Below are 8,946 nucleotides of genomic sequence, written 5' to 3' on the forward strand. Positions count from 1 at the left end.
ATCCCAGGTGCTCATCCCACGGGTAGCAGCCCGGGGGCACTCACGGCAGTCTGTATCTTGGGGGATGGCAGAAGTGCCCTGCTGGGGACACAGAGGATGTCCCACGTGTCTCCCAAGTGCTTGGGGCACCAAGGCTTGGGGCGCACTCTCTCATCCACCAAACGGTCTCTCTGTTTCCTTCTGCAGATGTGGTGAACCTGGACCTCAAATCCACCCTGCGGGTTCTTTACAACCTGTTCACCAAATACAAGCACCTGGAGTGACGGGCGTGGAGCAGCAGAGACCGTGGCGGGGACGGTGCTTTGGGAGGTGCCCTGGCCTCCCCGCCAAGCCCGCGGTTGTTCCCCACCCCCGCCCCACCTTTTTCTGGTTGATACCCTTAACCTCCTTTCCCTGTAATTCTGCAGCGGGCGGCCTCTTTTGAAATGCAGGTTCCAAACACCAGTGCTCGAGTTTGCAGCCTGGCTTCACCTGGGGTGTCCCAGGGTGCTGTCCCTTGTTGATCAAAAGATGGAAAAGAAAAAGGCCAGAACCCCTGGGAGGGGGCGCCCCGCGTTCCAGCTGACAGCCGTCAGTGACCACAGGGGATCAGAGATGGAGCTTTGCAGCAGTGGCAATGGCTTGTCTGTCCCCGTGGAATCTCCTGGGTAGGGCTCTCCTCGGCAGTGAGGGCTTTTTACTAAAAAGCGTTTTGCAGTTTTAAAAACTTCACTCTTAAGTCTCAGAAGCTTTAGCTGTGACCGAGTGTCCACCCACATCCCTGCTTCTTGGCCACTCCATGCTGTTTTCATTTAGCTTTTGCACAGACACCTGGGACCCAGAGGACCCAGCTGCCACGGTCCGAGGGAGGAAGGATTTCTGAGGCATTTCTTTATTTCTTGCTACTGCCGAGTGGGCTGTGTCGGAGTCGGCTCTACAATGCCTCTGGAGTGGCAGTGGCCTTGTAGACACCTTCCGGTGGGAAGTGTCCAGTCCCAGAGCTCCTGTTTGGGGATGGATGCATTTTAAAAAGCCTTAGAAAGCACGGTGTTTTAGTTGGCTTGGGCCGCTATAACAAAGTGCCACAGACGGGGGCCTTGGACAACAGACGTTTATTCTCTCACAGTTCTGGAGACTGGAAGTCGAGATCAAGGTGTCATCAGGGTTGGTACCTTCCGAGCGTCTCTCCTTGGCTTGTAGACGCTGTCCTCTCCAGGCATCCTCACGTGTCTCCCCGTGTGTCTGTGTCCTAATCTCTTCTTTTAAGGACACCAGGCAGATTGGATTGGGGTCTACCCTAATGACCTCATTTTACCTTAATTACCTCTGTAAAGACCCTGTCACCAAATACTGTCACATTCTCAGGTCCTGGGGGTTAGGACTTCAACATGTGGGTTCTGGGCGGGGGGGTGGGCAGAGCTCAGCCTGTAACAGGGAGATGTGAAGTGTTCACCTCTCTCCTCCCCGAGTACCAGCTTCCTGGAGCCCTGTTGGCATCCTTTGGGGCACCCTGTTGAAGGAGATGAGATCCCTCGTCTGCGTGCTCTTCAGCCCTCGCCCACCTTGGCTCAGGAGAGAAATGGGGACCCATAGGCTGGGTCTGAGGCGGGTCCTATGCTGGGTCCCCCCCTCCCCCAACCCCTGGCTCCCGAGCTGGGGTTTTTATGACACGCCAACCACCTGAGTTCGCTCAGCATTTGCTGCCCCAGCAAGATGGGCCTTTCTCTACTGTTTGATTCTCGCCTTCCTGCTGTAGATCAGAGCTCCTGAAGAAGTTGTTAATATTAAATTGAATACCAACGCTCAAGACTTAGAAAACACTTTCATGTTCTGTCTCAGCTCAGGCAGCTGCCAGGCTGGAGATGGGTTCAGAATAGCCGTTTTGATGGAGGTGGTTACCCAGCAGGGGAAAGAAATAATGAAAATGGCATTACGGTGTCTCCTGCGGGATGCGGTGACATTTAAGAACCAACAAAAGAGCCGAGGCTGGAACATTCTGGGCCGCCTTCATTACACGCGTAGTATCACGGTGACTGCGGCCTGTGGAGACCCATCCACCTGCCTTGTCCACAGGTGGGCTTGGCAAGGGTGTTGCTGCTTCCTGGGGGCCCTGGGGGGGATGACGGAGGTGAGGTCGGGGTTTGGAAAAAAGCCTCGAGGGTCTTCAGCCCAGGTGGGTGGCTCTGGCCTATTCCATGCCCTAGAGGGGCGGGATTGGTTACTCTGGGGGTGGGGGGATAGGGGTCGGGGTTCAGTGAGCCCACTTCAAGCCCTCTGTGTTTCAAGTAGGAGAGTAACAGGAATGATAAGATATGTGGGGAAAGTATAAACAGGCACTTTTGTGTCATAATGCTGACTGTTTAAGGCCATGCTCCAGCAAAGAATGTGATCTAGTCTCCAAATTATTTTTTTTCAAGTTGGTGCAAAGGTGTAGGTGTGCCTTCCACCCACCCGCGAAGGGCCTCCTCGGGCTGTAGGCGTCTCGTTCTCCTCCCTTGACTCAGAATTGAAAGCGGGGCCTGGTCGGGTGTGGAGGTGAGGGCTGGTGAAGCAGTTTCAGGGCAGAAGTCAGGGTGAACTCTGCGGTAGGGAGACTCCCCTTGGGGTCGACCCATCGTCCCTGCTGGCTTGGGGCCAGCAGTTGTCAGGACGCGAGTTTCAGGGCCTGGGGTGTCCCCTCTGTGGGGTGCCACATGCTGGAGCATCTTGGGGTAACTGGAGCAGCAGAAACAACTTTCTCTTGATTCTCGCCGGGGGCTCCTTGGAATGCAAACGCTTCCCTCTTAGTCCTTAATTGAGGAAAGTTCTGGAACCCTTCCTCCTCCACTGACCCCCATTTTCAGTGAATGGTTTTCCCTCCTGAAGAGGGACCCTCGTCCTCAGGGACTAAGTGAAAGCAAGACCGTTGGCACCTGTGCGGTGACGGGCAAAGGCCGGGAAATGCCTCCTTTTACTGTCCTCAGGGTGGCGTGTCTTTGAAACCCACCCCCACTGGTTTTGGGGAGCCTGCTTGGAGCTCTGGTTCCCCTGGAACAGCCACACGGCCTCATGCAAGCACTGAGGCCAGAGCCCCACGCACCCTAAGGTCCTAACTGGATGTGACACAGAGCTGTGTTGTTTTAAAGCAACCGAATCCTCTTCCCCGATTTGTGTGCCAATATTTTATTGTCCTTTTAATTGTTTTAAGCAGTGTTTACTTTGGATTTCTGGGTATTAAATAAAAGCCACTGAAACCCTGGCTGTGTTGTCGACCTGCCCGTGGGCTGGCGGCGGGAGCCGGCGCATTCCAGGGGCGCAGCACCCAGACGATGTGCTGTGGTTTATCCCAAAAAAGGCCGCTGCCTCCGTCTGGCTGCCGTGGTTTCTTTCGTGCCTTTAGGTGTCATGGTAGTGCCAGCCCTGTGCTTGGTGCTGGGGCCACAGGATGCCAGCACAGCCCTGCTCCCTGGGAGCTGCCAGCTGGACGAGGAAAGAGCCAGCTCATGCCCTGTGTGGGGAATGGGGCCCTGGGGGGCTGCGACCAAGGGTTTCATGGGCGGGAGCCATGGGGAGAAGAGGGTGGCAGAGTCACAGCTGCGGCTGAGCCGTAATAAAGAACAGAGCAGGCGAGTCTGCCCATGCACCCGGTTCCAAACCAGAGCGGGAGATGCCAGTGGCCAATGGCACGGGCTGGATGAAAGGGCCGCTACAGGGAGATGGTCCCCTCCTTACACGTTGGGGCAAGAGACCCGGAGGTGACCCGCAGTGCGGCCAGATCTTGGGGGCTGCACACTGGCCCTGCTGTAAACCCTCCCCGCGGAAGTGGTGGGATGCTTCAGGTGTATCTAACTTTTCTCTACGAAAGGTTAAAATTGTGACTATGAAAGTATGGCTAGCCTGGGGGGTGAAGCAACAATGCTATTAAGAAATGCTAAAAATTACAAACTGTTGCTAGAAAGATCCTGGGCTTTGGAGAGACACCTGTGTTTACATCCGGCTTTGTCCCCGTGTGACTGCTGGTGAGTTAATTAACCCACTCTTTCCAGAGTCACCCCTCACCAAATTCACCCCTCCCTCCCTTAAAATTCCGACCAGGGTGGTTCTCCCCCACACCCCACCCCCCATACCTGGCAACGTCTGGACACAGTTTGGAGGGAGGGGCATCTCACGATACACAAGACCGGCTCCCCTCCTCCCAACAAGGAGTCCCCCAGCTCAAAACGTCCGAGATGCTGAGGTTGAGAAGCCCTGCTGTGAATCGCCAAGCGCTTGAGCCTGTCTAACCTGTGGTTTTCTTGGATGGGATAATCTATTAATATTGATGAGGCTAAAGCATCATCCTGTGACGTCAGTTCTTTCAGGCCAGCAACGGTGCCTGACCTTCCAGGGGTCTTCTTGTTGGTCCTGTTCAGGGGACATTCCCCGAGGGTCTGGTTTGTCCAAGTGGCCAGGGACACAGCCGTGGAGAGAGAGACAGGTGTGTGGACAATTCCCAGGGAGAACCACGATGCTGGAGGGGCCCCGGGTGTGGCCGGGAGAGGTAATGCTCTCTGGGGAGGGGCAGCGAGGACTTCCGGAAAAGGAGCGAGAACCGTGCCTCAGGTCGACCTGCAGTGGAGGTGGGCACGCTCCAGTTCTCCTCTTTTATAAGTTCTGTCCCCACTCTTCCTGGCTGACCCCCTGGCGTGAGTGGCGCGCTCTAAGGAAAGCCGCCCCGTCCAGCCACCCGCTCCCCCGCAGGGATGCTGCTGGGGGTGGTGGTGGGGGGCATCGGAATCTGCTTCAGTCAGGGTCCCTGCCGAGTGGCCCGTCCCTGGGGAACTGTGACATTACATGCCACCTGCCCTCGGCAGAATTTGTAGACTCTGAAATTTCAGAGAAAGGAGGGGCCTTCTGAGGTCATCTCGTTTAAGCCTTTCCCAGGCAGGAGCCAGCTCAGCCCTGACGGAGGGTCATGGACACTGCAGGGAGAGGGCCTGTTCCTTCTGCAAGGGCAGCGTCTTGTGCTTGGCACGTTCAGATTTTGTCAGCTTTCGTTTTAAGTGGAAATCCACTCTTGGGGGTATCGTTTGATTCGATAAATCGTCATTATCCTCACTAGCGACCAGGGTTAGGCGTTACCCTGGGGTGGGACGTGGGAGCCCCCGTGAGCTCCACACGATAGGAACTTGAACATTCATTTAGTCAGTATTTATTGGGGGCTGACCGGGTACCAAGCTAGGTCCTGGGTACGCAGACTGGAACAGGGTGGACACAGCCGCTGCCTGGGGAACTGGAGCGTGGAAGGGTATGCAGAGTGGGGGGCGGGGTGTGTGGACAAGGTCAGTGCAGACAGAGCAAGTTCTGGGAAGAAAATAAGACCGTGATGTACTGGAGAGATGCAGGTGGGGTGGGAGACTTCAGAGGCAGAGGGATTTGAGCTGGGACCCATGATTCACACATCCCCCTCCCCCCCCGGACCTAGGAGGGACCCGTGGCTCCGTCCAGCAATGGGCTGAGGACAGCCATGATAGGGTAAAACGTTTAAGTCACATTGTACATCTAAATCCTGTCTCCTTTGCTGACCCTCGGTGTGCCTTTCCAAACACCTGTGCAGGATTCTGATTTTCTACATGTTCAGAATGTAGCTCGAGATTTCCGACCTCATCAATTGTTTACATGCACTGACATTGTGCCAGAAAGCCAGAAGTATTCGAAGAGTGATGGGACATGTCATAGGACATGGGAGCCGTCTTAAAGCGTGTCCATGTTGTGGACAATTGAGCATCAGAAAGTATAGCACTCTGAATTCAAAAAAATCCGTGCATTTATAGTGACACTAAACAAGGATGAAGGTGAGGACCTCCTTTTTCTTTTCATATATATATATTTTTTTGCCGAACCATGCGGCATGTGGGATCTTAGTTCTCCGACCAGGGATGGAACTCGTGCTCCCTGCATTGGGAGCGCGGAGTCTTAACCACTGGACCACCAGGGAATTCCACACGTATTTTAAATTGTCTGTAGGCTCCACATAAATGGGGCTTTTCTTGGTTCTGGCCCACTACTCTACCCCTTCCTCTAAAAGAGGAAGTCCCTTGTTTAACATTTTATATTTATATAATTTCAGACTTAGAGAAAAGTTGCCAGAATAGTATAAAGAATTCCTGTATTTACCCCAATCCCCATAAATGTTAACATTTTACCGTATTTGCTTTATCCTTTCTATCTTCTCAATATAGATATAGATGCAGGTATTTAGATACAGGTCAGTCTATGTAGATAGAGATCTATGTATCGTCTGTCTATCTAGATAATTATCTTTCCTGAATCTTTGAGAGTAAGTCACATAGGTTATGCCCTTTTATCTCTAAATACTTTGATGTATGTTTCCTAAAAGCAAAAACATTCTCTTACATAATTTTAGTACAAGTGTCATTACCAGGAAATTGATGCAATAGCGTTATCTAATCTATAGGCCTTAATTCTATTTTTCCAGTTGTCGAGATAATGTCCTTTTCCCCAAAGAAATGCATTTGGAACAGTTCTTCCATCTCTCTTTACTCTTCGTGACATTGATGCTGAAGAATACAGGCCAGTTATTTTCTAGAATGTCTCTCAGCTTGCATTTGTCTGGTGTTTCCCTCATGATTAGATTCGGGTTGTGCGTTTTTGGCAGAACCTATATGTTCTTCTCAGCTCCTCTTATCAGGAGACATAACACGTTGATCTATCCCATTTCTTGGGATATTTATTTTGATTACTTAGTTAAGATGATGTTTATCATGTTTGTCCACTGAAAATGTACCTCTTCTTTCTAATTATCTCATGGGGGAAGGATGTCTATGGTTATAGGATTAACTTTCCACCAGAAATAATTAGAAAACTGGGCAAAGATGTAGGAGAAAACTATTTCAGACATTAGACCAGAGGCAGGGCAGGTCTATGAACCTTAAAAAAAGGGGGAGACAAATGAGGTAAACCTTACGATTGCCCAGCCTTCCTGCCTGGATGTTATTCCTGGACTGGGGTGCAGGGGTGGGAGCTCAGAGAGAGCCCAGTGGTCTCACTGAATTGAGGAGACAGAGATCAGAGTTTGAGGAGGTCAAGGTTAAAAGCAAACTTTAAAAGTATCAGAGTAATTCACAATTAACTGCCTGCCAGAAAAATGCCAACAGTCTTTAAAGGAATGCAGTGAAATTCTCCCAACAACGGAAAATCCCTAATGTCTACATTCAGTTTAATACAAGGCAGAAGAATGTGACCCATAACCAGAAGAAGAATTAGTCAATAGAAGCAGATCCAGAAATGACAGAGATGGTGAAATTAGCATTCTACAAGACAACTGACCTGGGCTCTTTAAAAATATTCATGTCGTGGAAGACCGTTCCAGATTAAAAGACTCCAAAGAGACATGACAGCCAAATGCCACCAAGTGGAACCTATGATCCTGATTGGATCTTGCAGTAAAAAAAATAAAACCCCTGTAAACAGCATAATAATAATTGGGGAAGTTTGAATATGGATGAAAATATTACTATTTCAGTGTTAATTTTCTTGGGTGTCATAACGGTATGTGTCCTGTAGAAGAATATCCTTGTTTCTAGGAGATAAATTCTGAAATATTTAGAGATAAGGTGTCACAGTCCCTCCCTGCAATTTATTTTTAAATGGTTCAGAAAAAGAGTGAAAGAAAAAGCAAACGTAGTAAAATGTTAAAAAATAGAACAAACAACCAAACCTGTATTGAGATTTTGGGATGTAAATATCATTTACATACTTTATATAGTTATGTAAGCATAGCTATGATAGATAACTCTAATATAATTATATAAAATAATTATATAGTTTCCTATATAAAGTTCAAGTTAAAAAAAATGGTATTGAGAGATAGAATCATTCTGCGAATTGGGGTATCAAAAACTGAGACATTACCAGGAAAATATGAACCCAGGAGATGTTCTGCAGGGTGTGTATATGAGTATGTACACTTTCATATGCATGTGTGTATGTGTGTATAACTCCGCAAGGAAGGAAGTATGGGTAATTATTACTGTCCTTTCTGCAGCTGGTCATGGGCTGTAATTATATTTAGATCTCTTCTACTTTTCACTACAGATCTGTTTTACCCCTACCTCCCCCTGCCCACCAACCAGGACTTCAGCTGCTCCCTGTTTGTTTCCTTGTAGGGGGACCTCAGTCTTCCTTTCTGAGGGTTCTGAGTCTTTCCTCGTCCTGTCACTATGGGGGGGCTGTGGGTTGCCATTCATTTTTAGCACGTGACATGACAGTTCTAGGAGGCACCCCAGGGACTGTCCTGGGTTCCAGATCCCCTCCTCCATGCCCCTACTGTGTTGCAGTAACCCTACTTCCCCTTAAAATAATCAGGCTTACATCCCCATCCAACATGGTAACCCTCTTTTTTTTTTAACCCATTGGCCCAGTGGCAAAAGGACACACTCACGGCCAGGTTGTGTGCTCCTGGCAAAAGTATTCCTCTCGGGTACTAAGCCTCTTAACTGGCACAGGCCAAGGTGCTTTCCCCTTGTTGTCAGGGCTGAGCCCGAGGGAAGCTGTAGCCCTGCAGCCTCTACTTCTGGATCCTCCCAGTCCTCCCTGGCCAAGCAACCTTACCTGTTCAAGACGCGAAACAAATTCTGTCATTTTCTCGATGTCCCATGGTGTGACACAGCAGAGATTTGGAAGATGCTCGTGCATCCAGGCTTACTCTCTCTTCTTGCGTGGAGACTACTGTGTAAATGAGCCCGAGTGGGTCCGCTGGAAGATGGAGCCCATGTGGTCAACCGCCAGCCTGCCATGGCCAGACCTTTGAATGAGGCCATTCTGGACAACCTGCCACCAGCTGACCACAGAAACGTGAGAGAGCCCAGCAGAGGTCACCCAAGCTGTTCCAGCTTGGAACTGCCTGACCAACTCACAGAATCACACACTAAATAGAACGGCTGTTGTTTTGAGCTACTAAGTTTTGGGGTGGTTTGTTACGCAGCA

The 8,946-nt window shown here is 50.3% G+C and overlaps 1 protein-coding gene across 1 annotated transcript in view; it reads left to right on the top strand.

The window, feature by feature from the left end:
• The window catches only part of PARVB (parvin beta), a 114,941-nt gene extending 111,724 nt beyond the window's left edge, over positions 1–3,217 (top strand). The window contains exon 13 of the mRNA XM_059937123.1: positions 187–3,217. Coding sequence (XP_059793106.1) covers positions 187–263 — 77 coding nt within the window. The 3' untranslated portion in view covers positions 264–3,217. The remainder of the gene's footprint in view (positions 1–186) is intronic.
• The last annotated feature ends 5,729 nt before the right edge of the window (positions 3,218–8,946 follow it).

This window comes from Balaenoptera ricei, chromosome 10, assembly GCF_028023285.1.
Source record: "Balaenoptera ricei isolate mBalRic1 chromosome 10, mBalRic1.hap2, whole genome shotgun sequence".
Classification (NCBI taxonomy): Eukaryota; Metazoa; Chordata; class Mammalia; order Artiodactyla; family Balaenopteridae; genus Balaenoptera; species Balaenoptera ricei.